Here is an 18,403-nt window from a genome sequence, read left to right as displayed (position 1 = left end):
TAGGGGAAGGTGAGCCTGAGGAAAAGCTTTCCAGGTTCATTGGCCCAGAGCAGCATCCCAAAAGCCAATGGAAACACTCAGAACAGTGATTTCCTTTATAGCGCACCCCTCACACCATGGTTTCCCAGCACTTTGCAGACGATAACTTTATTAAGCCTCACAGCATCCCTGGGAGATGGGTCCCCATTGTACTAATGGGGAAGCAGATGTGCTCGCTGTCTCAATTACATCTAGGAACTACCAATATGTGAGGCTGGCTGTTGGGTCCACACCCCCTTTTAAACTAGCCTCTGCAGATTTGGTGATTTACTTATACTATATTGTTTTATGGTTTGGATGCAGACTTGCAGCCTCTGCCTCCTCTGAATGCCAGGCTCCAAGTCTTGGGGATACTGGTGTCCTAGGAGGCAATGGCTCTGGTACACGTTCTTCTGCCTTGTCTAGCTCTGCTGGCTCAAGTCTCTTCTCTAAAGAAGCATTGGTTAGGTGGGGTTACAAAGGAGTCTGAGGGTACGTCTACACTACGAGATTAATTCGAATTTAGATAATTCGAATTTGGGAAACAGATTGTATAAATTCGATTGTGCGCGGCCACACTAAGCACATTAATTCGGTTTTTAACCACATTAATTCGGTGGTGTGCGGCCACACTACCCCATTAATTTTAACCACATTAATTCGGTGGTGTGCGGCCACACTACCCCTAATTCGAATTTACAAAATCGATTTTGGTGCTACTCCGCTCGTCGGGGTGGAGTACAGAAATCGATTTTAAGCGCCCTTTAATTCGAAGTAACTGGCTCCGTTGTGTGGACGGGTTAAGGATTAATTCGGATTAACGCAGCTAAATCCGAATTAAAGTCGTAGTGTAGACCAGGCCTGAGTGTCTGACAAACACATTCCAGTAGCTCTGTTTGTAGCCAGCTTCCCCACTGCTGATGCTTAGCTTGATACATAGGGGCAGGTGGCCTATCAGCAAACCCAGCAATGCTAAGGAAAGAATGCATACTTTTGGCAGAGCAAGCCGGGCTGGAAAGAACAATGTTTGGAGGTCTGCATCAGCTTCCTGGGTCTCTTAATTTGCAAAGCATCTCCTCAGTTGTGAGTTATTTAATATGCTCCAGTTTCACGCATTACTGTACAATAAGGATGTAGTGGATCCAGAGGTGTCTCTGATTCTCTATAGGACCCAACACATGTCATTGTTGCAACTCTGTTTTTCAGCCACCGAAATCCTCTTTGTATCATATTGCCTTCCTCCCCTGGCATGGATTGTCAGCAGGGCTGGAAACCAGGAACTTCAGAGCTGCACCAGACTTCTCACTGCTTCAGCTAGAGAAGCAGCTCCATTCAGAGTCCAGGGCCAGCATGGACCATTGACCATCTGACTGACCCCCCCGTATCACATAGGCCAGAGACCTGCCCCACAATCCTTCTGAGAGCACAGCTCTCAGAAAAACACACCCACTCTGGATTTTAAAACTGCCTGTGATGGAGAATCCACCACAACCCTTGGTAAATTGTTCCATGGGTAATTGCCCGCACTGTGGGAAACACACGCCTTACTTCCAGTCTGAATCTGTCTGCAAGATTGAAGAGCCCATTATTAAATATTTGTTCCTCATGTAGATACTTATAGACCATAATCAAGGCAGCCATTAACCTCCCCTTTGTTAAGCTAAATAGATTGAGCTCCTGGAGTCTAACCCTATAAGGCGTGTTTAAGTGGTAGCAGTAGTAAACCGTTGCCCTCTAGTGGCCCAGCCACTAGAGGGGAGATGTTGCCATTCTGCCAGTTCTATACTGCTCCTCCCAAGATAACTGAGCTCTTTTCAACTCTACCAACAAGTCATGCTGCTCCTGAAAGGAGCCAAGACAGCAGGCTTCCTTCTGCCTCTATCCTGAGCCAGCTCCCCCATCATCATTACTAAGGAGCAAGAGCCTTTGAAAAGCTCATTACAATCTGGAAGTTCCAGACACGATGCTCGTCAGAAATTAAATCAGAAGCATTAGGCTGTTGATCAAGTGCATGCTCCTCTTCATGCCCAACATATGGACATCTCTCTCTCTCCCTCCCTCCCCCCAAATCTTCTTCAGAAATACACATTGCCGTGCTGTCTGGAGTTGCCAGAGCGACTACTCTCCAATCACATAAATCCTCTCTAGTTGGGATAAAAAAGAGGCCAAAACGTATGGTGCCCCTTTACAAAAGAGCAGATAGACAAGGTGAGCCGACGGGCAGATTTACTGCCTGGCAATTTCCTCAGCAGAGGAAAGTTAGGTTGGAATTTAAAGGCAAAGTGGAGGAAAGCTAAATACTCTGTCAGGCTCTTTGCTCAGTTCTTAGTCCCCATTCCTTGTATTTGCTGAGAAACCTCATTTACCCCATCCATACCTATAGCGACTAATGAGTGCTGTGTCTGTGCAGGTGAGGGTTAGCTAGAAGTAGCCTGTGGACCTGTTCACATCCTGTTTCATGAGCATACAAGTAGCAAGATGTGGGTGTCTTGGTGTTTAGACGTAGGGAATGAGCAGAGTCCAGTAAACGAAAGAGAAGCCAGGGAAGATCTGTGATTGAATAATGATTGTCACATTGGCAGCCCTTCCCTGAGGCCCTTTAGAAGCACTATCTGCAAATGGCTAGGCTTTCCACTAGCAGCCATGAATAATGCAGCATGATTGCAAGAGTTGATTAGAATGAACTATTCTGGTAAAACCCTCTGCTGGGAATTGGGCTCCATTGTAGAAATACTGTGTCTTAGGCAGATTAATACGCTCATTCAGATCAAACCCAAGCGAAGTGTAATGCTGTGATGTGCAGCTGATGGCACCTTGCTGAGCAAGGAGGAATAGTGGTGTTCTGTGGGACCCACCACTACACTGATACGGGGGGACAGTTCCGTGGCTCTGTGAGGAGCAATGTCTCAGCTAATAGCAAGTTTGCGCATGACACCCCAAAGAAGTTCTCCAAATGATACAGCACTAGGGCAAGATGATATCCCAGGCCAGTGAAACCGAATCAGGAAGGCAAACGAAAATCACCTTGCGTCACATCCAGAGGGTGCGGGAATTGTGTGGTATGTGAAGCATGTTCATAATGGCCTGCAGTCTGTGCTTTCCAGGCTGTCCGCAATGCAGCTTCACCTCAGTTAATGAGATTGACAAATAGCATAATGTGCAGCAGTCCTGCCCAGGATAAACAGTGTCAAGGGTCGCTGTCATGGTGATGGGCATCTCCCTATCTGTGTGGTCAGGGTACTGGATGAGGCATCAGAAGACCTGGGTTTTGTTCCCAGCTCTGCCACCGAGCTGCTGGGTGACCTTGGGCAAATCACTTCATCTTCCTGGGCCTCAGTTTCTCCTCCCATTCTGTGTCCATCTTGTTTGTTTAGACTGAAAACGCTGTGGGGAAAGTGCCGTTCTGACTAGATGTATGGGCAGTGCCCAGCACAATGGGGCCCTAATCTTGGCTGGGCCCTCCAGGTGGTGCTGTAATGTAGTGTACAAATACGGATACGGTCTGAGGCTGCGGCCTAGGGTCACAGGCAGCATCTCAGCTCAGTTAGAACGCAGTTTTTTAGCCAACTAAAGCTGTGCTTGGCCGGGCCTGAGATTTTTAATGGCTGTATAATGGCTGCCCCTTGATGTCGGGTGCTTAGCGTGGGGTTTTGTACAGCGGTTGGAGTCAGAAAAGATATAGCATCTGTTTAAAATGGGATTTTGGAGCCGCTGACTTAGATACAATCCAATTTGCAAGGATTCATGAAGAACAGTGACGGCTAAGCTGATAGTGGTACCTCTGTCCCTCCGCTGCCCCTCCTAAACGTGGGAGTTCTGGCTCATTACACTCCATACATGATTTAATTAGTTGGCAGGGCAGATGTGTAAGGATGTGTCTGAAGAAAGGGAGGGGTTCCATTGCCACCTAGAGGAAGTCTAGTGAACCTTGTTCAAATGGCTGTGGAAATGCAACATCCCGGCAGGTATTTACCACTATAAGAGGAGTTGACTCATTGTTGAGAAACTAAAAATAAAACCAGTGTATGGGTCTGAGTAGTGGTGGTAGGGGGGTGGGGGGAATGTTGATCCCTTTGTATCAGTTAGTAAAACAGAATGAGGGAGGCAAACTGGTTCAGATGAAGAAAGTCTGAATCCTGGGCAAAGGCTCAACTTCCCAAGTCTCTGCCCAGTATCCAAAGAGGCCTGTGTACTGAAGCATTGTTGGACATCATGGTATCTGCCTTGCCCCTCACATATTAGTGAGTGAGAGAAACTTGGGATATGTTGCAATTTGAGCAGGAAGCTGACTGGTTTCTTTTTCACAAGAAACCTCGGTTGATCAGAGAATATTTGCAAAATTAGGATTTTTAAACAGTGCTGACTTCCCCAACAGATATTTGTGACGGGTTGGATCACAGAAACTCCCTTGGGAGCTGCCCCCCGATGTGCAAAGACTACCCCTGCTTCTGTTTTCCCTGCCAGCTCAGGACTCCAGCACCCTGTCTTGCTGAGTCAGACACTCCTGTCTGGCTCCAACACAGACCCAGGGTCTGAATCACTTGTCCCAAAGCTGCAAGTTTACCTGAAAACAGCTCACAGTAGTGTGCTTGTCTTTAGCACTCAGATGCCCAACTCCCAATGGGGTCTAAACCCAGATAAATCCGTTTTACCCTGCATAAGCTTATGCAGGGCAAAGTCATAAATTGTTCGCCCTCTATAACACTGATAGAGAGATATGCACAGTTGTTTGCTCCCTCAGGTATTAATACATACTCTGAGTAAATTACTAAATAAAAAGTGATTTTATTAAATACAAACAGTAGGATTTAAGTGGTTCAAAGCAGTAACAGACAGAACAAAGTAAGTCACCAAGTAAAATAAAATAAAATGCGCAAATCTATGTCTAATCAAACTAAATACAGATAAGTTCCTCACCAGTTCCAGAATGCTCCCTTTTACAGGCTAATCTCCCTTTAGCCTGGGTCCAGCAATCTCTCACAACCCCTGTAGTTACTGTCCTTTGTTTCAGTTTCCTTCAAGTATCCTGGGGGGGTGGAGAGGCTCCTTCTTTAGCCAGCTGAAGACACAATGGAGGGGTCTCCCACGGGTTTAAATAGACTCTTGTGGGTGGGGACCCCCCTCCTCCCTCCTATGCAAAGTCCAGCTCCAAGATGGAGTTTTGGAGTCACCTGGGCAAGTCACATGCCCCTGCATGACTCAGTCTTTACAGGCCAACGCCATTGTCCACATGGTATCTTGCATGTCTCCAGGAAGACTTCTTATGTGGATTGGAGCATTCCAAGATGCATTGTTCTCCAAGTGTTTCCTGATCAGGTACTTAACCTGGCGAATTCCTTCCTAAAGAAGCTGACCAAATGCCTCCCAAAGCTTACTTAGAAACCAAGCAAGCATACAGCCCATATTCTTAACCTCAAGTAGAAAATGATATATATCTACAAATAGGATGAATAGATATAGTAGACCATAACCTTTACGGAGATATGTTACCTGGCACAGGCAGCACAAAACATATTCCAGTTATGTCATACATACATTTATAAGCACCCCCTCCTCATAAAGCCTTATGGGGTACACTGTCACAATATTAACTCAGGAAAACAGGAGGCTTTTTAGTCCATGGTATCTAATTCAGGTGTACCGCTAGCATTCAAAATGCATTCCCCAGAAGTGTGTTTCTGGGGTGAGAGAGAAGTGAAGCAGTTCTGCAGAGTGAAAAAGGAAAGAAGGGTAAAAGAGTCAGAAAATGCAAAGGACAGACCTTGGTGCTTGGCTGGATCTTACACACGTCTAATGCTCTGTCTTCTCTTTTATTCAAGGAAAGCGTGGACCTGGGAGAGATCATGTTTTCCCTTTGTTATTTGCCAACTGCAGGTCGCCTCACCTTAACAGTCATTAAATGCAGGAATCTTAAAGCTATGGATATTACTGGCTACTCAGGTACGTGTGCATTTGCTCAAAGAGTTAGTGTCATTCCCTTTTACTTCCCCCACCCGGCAGCTTGCTGGCTTTGATGCTGTGCTAGTTTGTGTTGTTGCTGAGGTGCCCTGACAAAGGGTGTGGGGTGTTTGTGTGCATACAGATATATGGAGCTATACTCTCAAAACTTTAAACAATAAAACTAACTTGGAAAGCCAGCCCCAGGAGAGCAATGGGTGCACGACCCTCTCCGGAGCCACGCTCCACTCCGCCCGGGGAAGTGAGGAGGCAGTTACGGTTCCTAATTCTCTGCTGGGTGTGCCATGCTGCATCACCAGTTACAACAGTGTGGTACTGGCGGATTGGAGCTCAGACACGTCCCTCCAGCTTCTCTCTGCACTCCTGAGACACTGGGGGCCTGGGGAATGATGCAGGCACTTGCTCCAACTGCTTTATGCCAGCAAAGGCGTTCCCCTCCACCAAGGGAAATTTCTGCTAGCCACTTGCTGCCAGAATCTAGCCGTTTTGCCTGAATAATCTGACCTGTGATGAGCCCAGGCGTGTGACTGGGAATTCCACTACACGCACTGCCCTAGTGCTCCAGTGTGAGAGTTTAATCACCTAGCAAGGTTTTGTGCGTTCATAGTTCCAAAAACCAAAATCTTGCCTGGGAACTCACCATGCACAAACACTAGTGTTTAACATGAAAGCCAGCCGAGTTTCTTACCTGGAGGTCTATGGAAGAACCTGAATTCTTCTGACAAACCTTTTAGTAAACAGTAACGCTAACTGAAGAGATCTCGGACCAGACTCAGATCTGCTCAAATGGAACTTGCTGCAGTGTGACATGTCTGAGAATCCCAGTTTCAGATGGAAGGCAGCTTAGTAGCTCTGCAATAACATGTTGTTTGTTTACTGGAACTTCAAGTGCATTGAGATTTCCCCAGCAGTCTACATAGCAACCAAGCTGTGCTCATCACTTAGAGGCACTCTGCCAAAACCAGCCACGGGTGAAGCAAGTGAGGTACAGCTGCCCTACCTCCTCTTTTTCCCCCTGACATTTCGCACCAAGAAAAAGGGCTTTAAAAGGCTGCTTCTTGCTATCAGGACCCTGATGTGATGGTCAGTTATTTCCTCAACATGCAGACATGTCACTTAGACAATAAACTTGTATGTGCAAGTTATGGAAACTTTCCTAGAGGATGGTCCTAGAAATAGGACATTTTTGGCTAAGATACAAAGGCATTTTGCTTTATCTAATTACTGTATGCTGAGTACCTGGGTGTCTCTCTCTCACTCTCACACTCACCCCCCCCCCCATCATATTGGCACTCATAGCTATGGCAGCAAAAGATCTCTGTAAGTTAAGTTCCACTCCATATTTTGCTCTCCAAGGTGGCTGTGTTACATTTTTACTCTGTTCTACAAGTGCTGAAGTTGTCGTTTTGCTTCAGGAAATGTTTTGGGGTTGCTGTATTGTCAGATGCATTTGCAGATTCAGTTCAGCTCCATTGTGCTAGGAGCTGTACAAACTCGTAGGAAGACCAGATTGTTTCCCCAAAGAGCTGACAATGTAAAATGACAAAAAGTAAACAGGGATTGAAAGCAGTGGGATGAAGGTGAAAACTGGCACACGGCAGGCTTGTTCTGTGGAACATTCCCTCCACTTTGAAATACAGCGAGGATTTTATAGTAGGCACATGGCACCTTCCTGAGGTAACTTGGACACTGATGTATCAAGGATGAAACCTAATGGGGGAAAAAGTATAAAGAAAGATTCTGCTACCTAAAAAATTCTCCTTAAGAGACAGAGTTATTCTGAACTGATACAGACGGCAGTTGAACTGTCTTACTGTTGCAGAGAAATGAGTCATTGCTGCTACATATCATATGTAACTCATTGGTAAAATGTATGTTGGGTCCCATTCTATTAGTTGGTCCACTACAGGATAATAGTCTACTACTTCTACCAGCTTCATGGAGTTACTCCTTTAGTTAAAGGGGTAGAAGGCTTTACTTTGGTGCTGAAGATCCTGGTTTCAAACCCTGCTGATGACCCATGTGGGCTGAGTTATTACACATTCATTTCCCGGGGTGAATTGGTGAAGAGAGTAGTTCTTTTGGGGCCCCTCATCCCCTTGGTCACAGTAGGTAGATTTCTGTCATAGCAAATGTCTTAATTATTGCTATAACCAGGGAAATTCGAATGGGGTTCTTGTTCATGCCATTCCGGCATTGTATAGAACATGGGTTTAAATACATTTTCTTTTTGCAGCAAAACATCACCTCCCTTGTTTAATCTCAGTTTGCTGCTCACTCATGTTACTGAGCCCTGAGCTAGTGCTATGGGACGGGAATTGGAATATTTGCAGGTAGAAGAAAAGGGTGGAGTTTTTTTAATAAATTAGCTGCATGGAATGGCCTCTTACAAACATCCCACAGCGGTGGTGTTATGCATAGTATTTACCTCCTATAGAACAAAATGATCCTCCATAAGCAGTAGGTTTTTCCCTTCCACTCTTCCTCAGATCCGTATGTCAAGGTGTCTCTGCTCTGTGATGGGCGGAGGCTGAAAAAGAAGAAAACCACCATTAAGAAAAACACTCTTAATCCTACCTACAATGAGGCGATAATCTTCGACATTCCCCCAGAGAACATGGATCAAGTTAGCCTTCTTATCTCCGTCATGGATTATGATAGGTAGGTGGGAGTTTCTGGAGAGCAGAAAGACGGGAAAATCCCATTTGGCCTAGTTTTCCTGCTCCATTCCAAATCGCCTTGGTATTGCTGCCTGGATTACACAACCGGTTTGTGTCAACATGCGTCCCATAACGATGCATTGCAAAATGTCATGTATATTTAATGCTCTGGATAATTATGTTGCTAGAAACATGAGTACAGTAAACCTGATCCTTAGCTTTTAAGTCATTTTCTCCTTGAATGAGTACAATATGCCCCATGGCTGCAGAGTGTTGAGTGCATTTCATCTGAGCCATCACCCCTGTTAGAAGGCAAACCGCTTCCCCCAAAGTGGAGCGGTCAGTGTCTGAGGGATCTGTTTATTAGTGAGCCCCAAGCACCTATTCTCACTTCTCAGTTATCAGAACACACATCCATTGGGATCCTGTCTATTGACCTAGTCTGGAGGTCAGCCCACATACAGAATCCCAAAAGGCCTGTGCTTGGATAAAACCATCAGCATGACTCTTAGTTATATTTTGGTAGCTCCCAGAGGCCCAGCTGCAGTCAGGGCCCCATTGTGCTGGGAGCAGCACACATGTTGCAAGAGACAATAAGAGATTGTCTTGGCAGTCCATGGGAAATTTCCAGTACTCGTAGGCAGTGTGACTGTATAGGCAATGTGCACATGCACTTTCTAGTCAGGATAATTACACCACTTTCCCATTGCCTTTCAGAGTTGGTCATAATGAGATCATTGGAGGCTGCCGTGTGGGGATCAATGCCGAGGGACTGGGCCGAGACCACTGGAACGAGATGTTGGCATATCCTCGCAAACCGATCGCACACTGGCACCCATTAGTGGAGGTGAAGAAATCCTTCAAAGAGGTGCGTGACGTCACTGACTTCCTTTGACTGTGTGTGCCACGCATGGCTGAGCTGGTGCAAGGATTGCAAAAAGCTTCTACTCTCACTTGGGGAGTTTCTGAGATGGGCTGAGTGGAGCTTTTCGCTGGAGGTGGACCCCAGAGAACTAGCATCTCTGCTCCGGCTTGAAATAGTTCCTTGGGCTGGCAAGCAGGAGTGGAAAGAGATGGAATTTACAGATCAGGTTGTTTTTGTGGTTTTCCTTTTTTAATCTGAGAGAGAACAGACAGGAAAAGGGAACACTGCTGTGATCCAGAATAAATAGCCCAGGCACACCACGTTTCTACTCTTAATTTGTGCCCCTAAAAGATTTTGGTTGACTCATCCTCAAGCCTTTCCAAGAGTAAACAGAGCAAGTGTAACTGCTCCAAACATCTTCAGAGAGCATTTCACTGCATCTTTGTATCACTCAATATGGTGACTGGACTTTAAAAGGCTGGACAACTTCCTGACCATCCACAAGGTTTCCCTTTCTGTTGTTCTCCATTTCCTCCCCTTCCTCACGCAGCCTCCTGGTCTCCTTTGCTATATGTCTAATTTGGACGGTAAATCCCTGGGGGCAGAGGTGCAGTTGCCCACCTGCACAGTGCCAGGCACATCAATGGCACTTTAGTGATGATAGGCAAAGCCACCATTCATAGCTATGCCATCTAAAGCAATAAAGACGATAATATCCCCAACCGGGCCAGGACAGCATTCCCCTCCTATGCAGCATTGCCCAATGGCTAGGTGTGGTATAAGGAGTATTTTGTTGTACTCTGAAGTGTCAGGGATTGGGCTCTGCTGGAAACCAGATGCTGGGCCCCATGGATCACAGCAGTGGCCTGAACTAGTGTGTGTCCATTGAAACCTGGTCTCCTATCACCAAGGTGCTTTAGAATCCCGTAAATCAGGAGTGACCTCTTCTGAAGTCAGTAGTATAAAACTGGTGCAAGTCAGACTAGAATCATAACCAGAGTCGTCTCTGATATGGAATTTGTTTGACAATAGCAGTGACTTTGGGCGGTGAGCTGTGCTGTGATCTACCACTCAGACTAAAACTGCAGTATGTCATACAGCCCCTCTGGCAGGAACATAGGAGTTCTTCCTGTCTGCTGGGCTGGGATTTAGTGGCTACTAAGTTTCAGGATAAATATGCAGTATTCAGTGATCCATTAGCCAGGAAGCTTAACCTCTGCAGTCTCAGTAGCAGTCGCACAGCACCTGGTTCCAGCTGTCATGTCTGACGCAGGAGAATAGAATCATTTCTCCATTTGGTAGTTTGCATGATTTTATTCCATTATATTTAAGACCCGGGTTGCAGTTTCAAGGCTCAGTTCCTATAAAATTTCTGGTAACAAACAAGGAAAAATTCAGTTATTTACAGGGAAATTCAAAGAAACAGGCACAATATGAAACCCACTTAAAATGGAAATCAAAATCCACTGCTCGGCCACCCAAATGTTGAAAACAAAAATCAAATGCATCATTTCACCCTAATGCTGGGCAGATCAGGGGGACAAAAGCCCAGCATTATTGAGTCCTGTATTCTTGCCACAACCCACGACACACAGTCAGCAAGCAAATGGTCCCTTTTGCTCGCCTGTGTGCAACTCTTTTGTACAGGAGTGCATCTAAAAACCAAATGAAAAAAACACAATGAAAAACCTACCAGAGTCCCAAGCAGCAATTACTGGGGAAATGGTTTTTCTATTGCAGTAAATATAGATAGTCTTGTAAGAGAGTTTAGGGTCAAGGTGTCTTTGATTTAATCTCCCTCTGCGCATAAAAATAGCTCTGTTGCCCCCCTGCTGGATCCACCAATCACTTTCCTACCGAGGAGTCTCTGGAGGTCAGGACACGATCCTTGTGTAAAACACAGGGGTAAGGATGCTAAACTCTAGAAAATGCCTTGATGAATTTTGGTGGCAAGTTGTTATCCTTAGCTGCTTCATCCCTGCACATCCCCCTCCTCCCACTCCTTAATGGGCTGTTGTGTGGTGTTGGGCATCACCCACTGTCATGTTCGCATACGTCAATTCACAGAAAACGAGGTGGGTGGCAAATGAAAGGTTTCTCCTATAACTGGCGGGTACCCGGTTCCCAGAGCTTGCCAGCAAGTGTGCCTTTTCAGATCTTGCGTGGGCAGCTGAGCTTTCCAACAAGGGAGCTGATCGACTCGGTTCTCATAATGTACAGTCTTAGCAAAGCTGATGACTCAGATCTCTGGTCACACTTCTCAAGACGGAGGCACTTGTTTGAGATGTCACTATGCAGTGTACTTGGTACGTGTCACCTGCGGCATAAGATCCTTTGGGGGAAACACCTAGGCAGCGTAAATTGTCACAATAAAGCAGCTGCTGTCTCCCCCTCCTGCCCTCTGGGGTTGGGTGAGCTTACTTTGCATTATTGTGGGGAACCGTCATGACCAGGCTATTCAGGGAAATGTCACTATTCGGAAGCTTCCATTAGAATATGCAAGTTCTGGATTCTCTTCTCTCCGTCCCCCAGGTGTGTTCCCTCTAATGACGAGGAATAGCAACAACTTTAGAAAGAAATGGAACAATCTGTCATGTGACAGTTCCTTTCCAAATTCAGACCTGGATCTTAAGTCAAAAGCAAGGAAACCAATTTGAATTCTTTTTTTAAAGTGATCTGAATTGCAAAACAGACAATTGTGTCAAGCTGGGGGAATCTGAAGTTATTTATACCATTCAGTTCTGTACGTCTTTCCTCCCCTCCTCTCAGATAAAGCTCCTGCCCATCTCATCTTCCTTTCCCAATTTGACTGCACACGTGCAAACTGAAGAGGTCACTTTCTTCTGGGCAATGTAGAATTCCTTGCTAATCGTTATACATTCGCTAATCTGCATTCAACTAGCACCTATTTTAGGGGGAGGGGGCAGAAATCTGTCTAAAAGGTGCTCCTGTCACACTTTGGACTTAGAATAAGATCACAGACCTCAAATAAATAATCAGAAAAAGAGACTTTCCTTGCTAGGAAGCGGAAGGACTCTTTCTTTAATGAAATGAATTAGTCCCCCCACCCCACCCCCAGGTTTTCTCTCCTCCAAGGCTGCTGCTGCCCATCCCTGTACAGTTCCAGCTGCTGGTGTCTGTTCCAGACACAACACAGCTCTATGGTTTCTCAGTGAAACTCTTCCAGGGCAGTGTAAAACTTGGAGGCCTCTTCCAGGGACCTCCTGCCTTCCCGTTGGTATTTCCTGACTATTCAACTAGAGTATGGCCATTGCGCCAGTCTTACACAGATGGCTCCCTGCAGGAATTGCACTGGAGTAGTAGAATGGTGAATCAGGCCTGAGTCTGCTTGAGCCAAGATCTTGCTCTCCCTTTCCCTCTTTCATGGAGATGATCTGCAATGAACCATTGTCAATAGCCACAGCTCTGTTCACTCTTGTTTTGCTGCCAGTAAGTGAGAAGCTTGCACGTCTCTGGTGACTTTCATCGAAGGATCTCAAAGCACTTTCAAGTCATTAATTAATTACAGGCCCCTATTGGGTAAGGAAGTGTTATACCCCTTTCTCTGGATGAGCACAGACTGATTAAGGGTCTTGTCCACATTCACTCATCAACTTCCACAGAGCTGGTCATGGAACCCAGGAATCCTGCTTTCCAGTGCCTTGCACTAATCGGTACCTAACACACGCTTCTTACAATCATCAGCACATGGCTAAAGAACCAACACGCTGATCCATTTCTGCCAGGACAGTTCAGCATCTGATGAGTTTCCCCTTGCAGTACTAGGTGTGCTTCAGCCATTCCAATTCCTTTCTCATGCCTTGCTGTCTCCCTCAAAATACTTCCTGACATCAGTCAGGATCTTTAAGTGCCATGTTTACAGGAAGAGATTTTTAAAAATCAGAGTATTTTAATGAGCATTAAAGGGAACCGTGAAAAGTGGAAATTTGTCTCTGTTACGGAGGAAAGAAGAAAGCTCTATCTCGTCTCCAATGCGTCTCCAATGTTACGAGGCAGTTTTGACATTCAGCACTTGGGCATTTATTTGTTTTAAAACTTTTTTCTGGAGAAATAATTTAACTTCACCGGGAGCAGGATCAAGTCCAGAATGAAGGACAACTGCTCATCTTTAAAGATATGCAAAGCCAATCTCCTCTAGTCCTTTGAGTCCATCTGTCCTTCCAAGAACTGACACTTCCCTGGCTGCTGTTACAGAAAGAATGACTCACTTCTCTAATTAAGAGAAGGGAAAATATCCTGAAATTTCTCAAGACGCATAGGTCACTTGACCCTGGTCTCACTAGAGCTTCCTTCACTGTTAAGAATAGATAACATTATCATTGTAAAAGCAGGAGAAATGCTGCAATGGCACATCCTAAACTCTACCGAGAGCTTATTTCTGGAGTAATTTCTGATGGCCCATCTGTTTTGGAGGTAATTCTACCATTGAGATTACATCTGCGTCGTGCGTTCCTCTGGAGCTTTAGGTTGTAATGAACAGCCTGGCAGCGGCACTGCAGAATGACTTTACCTTAAGGTACCCTATGTCTGAGAGACAATTCTTGGTTCTTAACGCAGTACTTTCTGCTGACTTTTAATTAAATACCCACTGTGCTGTGTAGTGGGTTGCTTTGGAAATGAAAAGTGTCTGGTATCTTTGAGGAGAAGGAGTAAATGCCAACCCTTAACCCCCCAGTTCTGCCCCTGCCTCCCCAGAATGAGTATTTGTACAGATAAGTCATGAAAGCATAAGAACATAAGAAAGGCCGTACCGGGTCAGACCAAAGGTCCATCTAGCCCAGTATCCTGTCTACCGACAGTGGCCAATGCCAGGTGCCCCAGAGGGAGTGAACCTAACAGGCAATGATCAAGTGATCATCAGCATGTCTGCTGCTGCTGGCATAATGCTAGCTTTACATTCTTCTGAGTGTTGCGTGTACCCTGCAAAGGCAGAGCTGAGCCAAGATTGGGGATTGGTCCTGCTTTGAGCAGGCGGTTGGACTAGATGACCTCCTGAGGTCCCTTCCAACCCTGATATTCTATGATTCTAAGATGGGCAATGGCCAGCACGCCTTCCCCTGTGACCTGCTCAGCACTGACTGGAGACCTCACAATCCCGCCAGGCATAGCTGTGTGTTAGCACATCCGATCCACTCGGGCAGATGGACTGTGCCCATTGCAGAGCACATGGGGAGTCCTGAGAAATTCCCCCCCATGCAAGGAGCCATCCCAAGGCCTGTGCAACCCTGATGTCCCCCTTATAGCCCTCTGGCTTTTAGTATTAATGACCCTTACATGGAAGCAGGATTTTTGAGCATTTCTCTCTCTCTGGTTGGTCACTATCATGTTCCCACCACCATGCCCTTTCCCCATGACTGACTCATTCTTCTCACTGACAGGCCTGGGCCAAAGCAAGCATTTATTTTCTGAAGAGAAAAACAGGGAAGGAATTAATGAGAACTCTTGCAGGCCAGCAAGTGTGTTCAGATGGCGTGTCTTAAGCAGGAGCTTTGGAGCCAGCCATCCTACACAAAGGGATTCCATAGCTCTGATCTGCCATCCTGAGCTGGTGGCATAGCAGAGTACGGGAGAGAACTGCACATGGAAGGGACAGTGTATCCAGGGTAGCAAATGATGGGTGCAAGGCCTGATTGGCCATGGCTCTGCACCTCGGATCACCATTTATACCTGTGCAAAGTGGGTGTTCAATGAAACTGAATCCGAATTCTCCACCCATACACACTTCTCATGGCCTTTCCCACACACTTTGCAAGGAATGAATTCCTAGCCAATCAGGGGCCAAAGCTGCAATGGCATCATGCGGACAGGAGATCCACAGCCAGGTATGGAACTACATTTGTTTCTCTGTGGCAGCAAACCCAGCCACTTGCAAGGTTTACACTGGGTCAGGGGAGCAATTCCTCTGGAACTTTTCACAGTTATTCTGAGAGTTTAAGTGAGTAACTACACCACTCAGATCCTACAGGGCAGGTTGATTCCCCAGGGTCCTGTCTTGTGCATGCTGTTCATGGCACAGGGTGATTCACGTGCATGGGTGATAGTCGAGAGCATTGGTCCTCCTAAACAGTGTAACATTCATGTTGCTTGTTTGGACTGGAACAGAGAAACCCTGTGGCAAAGCCAGTCAGGGGTGTAACTTTTGCCTGGATTTATTCATTTGCAGTGGTTTGGTGCAAATCAGCTGGTGAATTTTCTCTGTTATGTGAACTTCATGCACTTTGAGCACTAATACTTACATGCAAAGATTTTTGCTGGCTCAGGAGAGGAGAGAATTGGTTTGGGGTGGACAGCATTGCAACAGGAGCCAGTAGCAGGTGCAATGTGAAATACCATGTTCCCTGCAGTCTTTGGGAGATGCATGTCGTTTGTCATTTGCATTCAATAAAATGAGAGAGAAAGAGACTGGCAAGAGCTCAAAAGCTCGAGTGATATTGGTTTTAAAGTACACTAATAGCTCCAAGACAAATTGCTAATAATTTATGGTCTGAAGTCCCTGACAATGAAGTGTTTACTACATACTAACCTATCCATCCATCCCCAGTCTGATCTGATTTTCAATTTGAAAAATGGCTCTGGCACTGGGTCCTGTGGAGTCTCATCATCTCTCTTTACTGCAATGATTTAATTAACTTTGCTTTAGTTCAATATAAAAAAAAAAGTTGCATGCTAAAATGGGAAACAATGAGAGGGCAATTTTTCTCCAGCTAAGGTGCATGAACACGATTTATCTGATGCTCAGTCTCGGCACCGGGGTTCAGGATTACAAAAGTAATAAAATGCACTGGCAACCCCCCCTAGGTGGTGTCAGGCAGGTATGGCTGCCACCAATGAGGTGTTAATGACCAAATGATGGAAGTAGACAATCATAAGCTAAACCCAATTATGCAGCAGATGAGACTGTGGAAAGTAAGACAATGGTTGTGACAATGGAATGTGGAGAGAATAACATGCTGCTTTTCTCTCCCACCAGTGGCAAGGCCGAGCAGCAAGCTTCGACAGCCAAGGCTCGTGTCCATCTCCTAAGCCACCTCCCACACCATGAGCCACCGAAGCAGTGGACTAGAATGGGACTAAACAAAGTTCTTTTGCACTTGTCCTACACAGTCTGAACAACTTGTTGTTGAGTGGCACCAGCGAGATGCTCCAGGCCTAGTTGTTCCAATGTAGGTAAAGGCAGAAGAAACGCTTTGTGGTCAAATTTGTCTTGGTTTGTTATGTCTCCCAAGGTGATGATGTTTGTGGCTTTCATTTTATGGGTCTGCTGCCAGAGGAAGAAGATGGAACGAAACATGAGCTGGAAGGTTGGTCTGTAAAATAACCTGTAAAATGCTGGACCAGTAACAGAGACCTTCTCAGCCTCTATGAACACCGATGACATGCCCCAGGGAAGAGGCATGGGGAGAAGCATGCAGCTGCATTTTCTGCCTCTGATTGGAACTGTATAAATAGAAGCCTTGATTAGACTTCACAGCTCTTTATTATTGTGATCAATCTGAATTCAGCCACATGTTTACAGGTTTCTTATTCATGTAGTAATGTTCATGAGCCTTTCAAAGTTTGTGCTGTGTGTACCCCAAACTTCCTTCTGTGGCGTATTAAAGATTTGTTGATTCCTCAGGGAAAACGATCCATTTTCTGTATCTGTATTCTCCCTAGGGCCATTTGCATGAACAGTTACTTAAGATCTTGTCTGCGCCTGTTGCTCATTCCTCTGTGACATCACTTGTCTGATGTGGAGTGAAGAGGACTGTATTGACACAAGCAGGGTTCTCATGTGAGGTGGGAAATGGGTTATAGGAGCAGGTGAAAGTCTTGCATGAACACTAGATCTTTATTTTATAAATAGTCCTAGTAGTACAGCGTGAGAGAATACAGGGGAGCACAAAACATATAAACAAGTGGGTTTAAAAAAAATTATTTTTTTAAACTTTTAAACTAGGGCTGTCAAACAATTTTTAAAAAATCACAATTCATCATGAGATTTAAAAAAAAAAAGTTGTGAATAATTGCCATTTTAATTGCACTGTTAAACAATACTAGAATACCAACTGAAATTCAGCATGGAAGCATGTCCTCTGGAATGGTGGTGAAACACAAACAGGTATACAAATGTGTAGCATATCAGGCACATAAATATCTTGCAACGTTAGCTACAACAGTGCCATGCGAATGCCTGTTCTCATTTTCTGGTGACAATGCTGCCTGCTTCTTATTTACAATATCTTCTGTAAATGTCAACGAGCTTGTTTGTTTTAGCGATTGTCTGAACAAGAAGTAGGACTGAGTGGACTTGTAGGCTCTGAAGTTATACATTGTTTTGTTTTTGAGAGCAGTTATGTAAAATAAATTTCTATATTTGTAAGTTGCACTTTCACAAAAGATTACACTACAGTACTTGTAGGAGGTGAACTGAAAAATACTATTGTTTCATTTTTACAATGCGAATATTAGTAATGTAATATAAAATGAACACTGTACACTTTGTATTCTGAGTTGTAATTGATATCAATATATTTGAAAATGTAGAAAAACTTCCAAAATATTTGTAATAAATTTAAACAATAGATATCAATTTAACAGTGTGATTAAAACTGCGATTAATTACAAGTTTTTTAATGTAGTTAATTTGTTTTGCGTTAATCTCTTGATTTAACTGACTAATTGACAGCCCTACTTTAAATTTTTCCATTGGTTGTAAGCAGCTATTTAATAAGAAAAGTGTCTAAAATCTCAGATTTTTACCTGGGTTTATGTTGTGAATAATTAATGGTTGCTAATGCCATTGGCTGCAAGCTCTAGAAAATGTTACCACATCTCAATGTACTATGTTTTTGAATCCCACAAAGTTGACTGGTATTTATCAGCAAATAGACTTTCTGAG

General features: G+C 44.9%; 1 protein-coding gene across 1 annotated transcript in view; it reads left to right on the top strand.

The window, feature by feature from the left end:
- The window catches only part of SYT6 (synaptotagmin 6), an 85,584-nt gene extending 68,157 nt beyond the window's left edge, over positions 1 to 17,427 (top strand). The window contains exons 4-7 of the mRNA XM_024211388.2: positions 5,838 to 5,958; positions 8,466 to 8,637; positions 9,354 to 9,504; positions 16,493 to 17,427. Of these exons, the coding sequence (XP_024067156.1) occupies positions 5,838 to 5,958; positions 8,466 to 8,637; positions 9,354 to 9,504; positions 16,493 to 16,564 (516 nt within the window). The 3' untranslated portion in view covers positions 16,565 to 17,427. The remainder of the gene's footprint in view (positions 1 to 5,837; positions 5,959 to 8,465; positions 8,638 to 9,353; positions 9,505 to 16,492) is intronic.
- Positions 17,428 to 18,403: the final 976 nt, after the last annotated feature.

This window comes from Terrapene carolina, unplaced genomic scaffold (assembly GCF_002925995.2).
Source record: "Terrapene carolina triunguis isolate 2854851 unplaced genomic scaffold, T_m_triunguis-2.0 Scaffold926, whole genome shotgun sequence".
In the NCBI taxonomy this organism is placed as follows: Eukaryota; Metazoa; Chordata; order Testudines; family Emydidae; genus Terrapene; species Terrapene triunguis.
The sequence above is the reverse complement of the archived record's forward strand: the minus strand, read 5'-3'. Positions and strand labels throughout refer to the sequence as shown.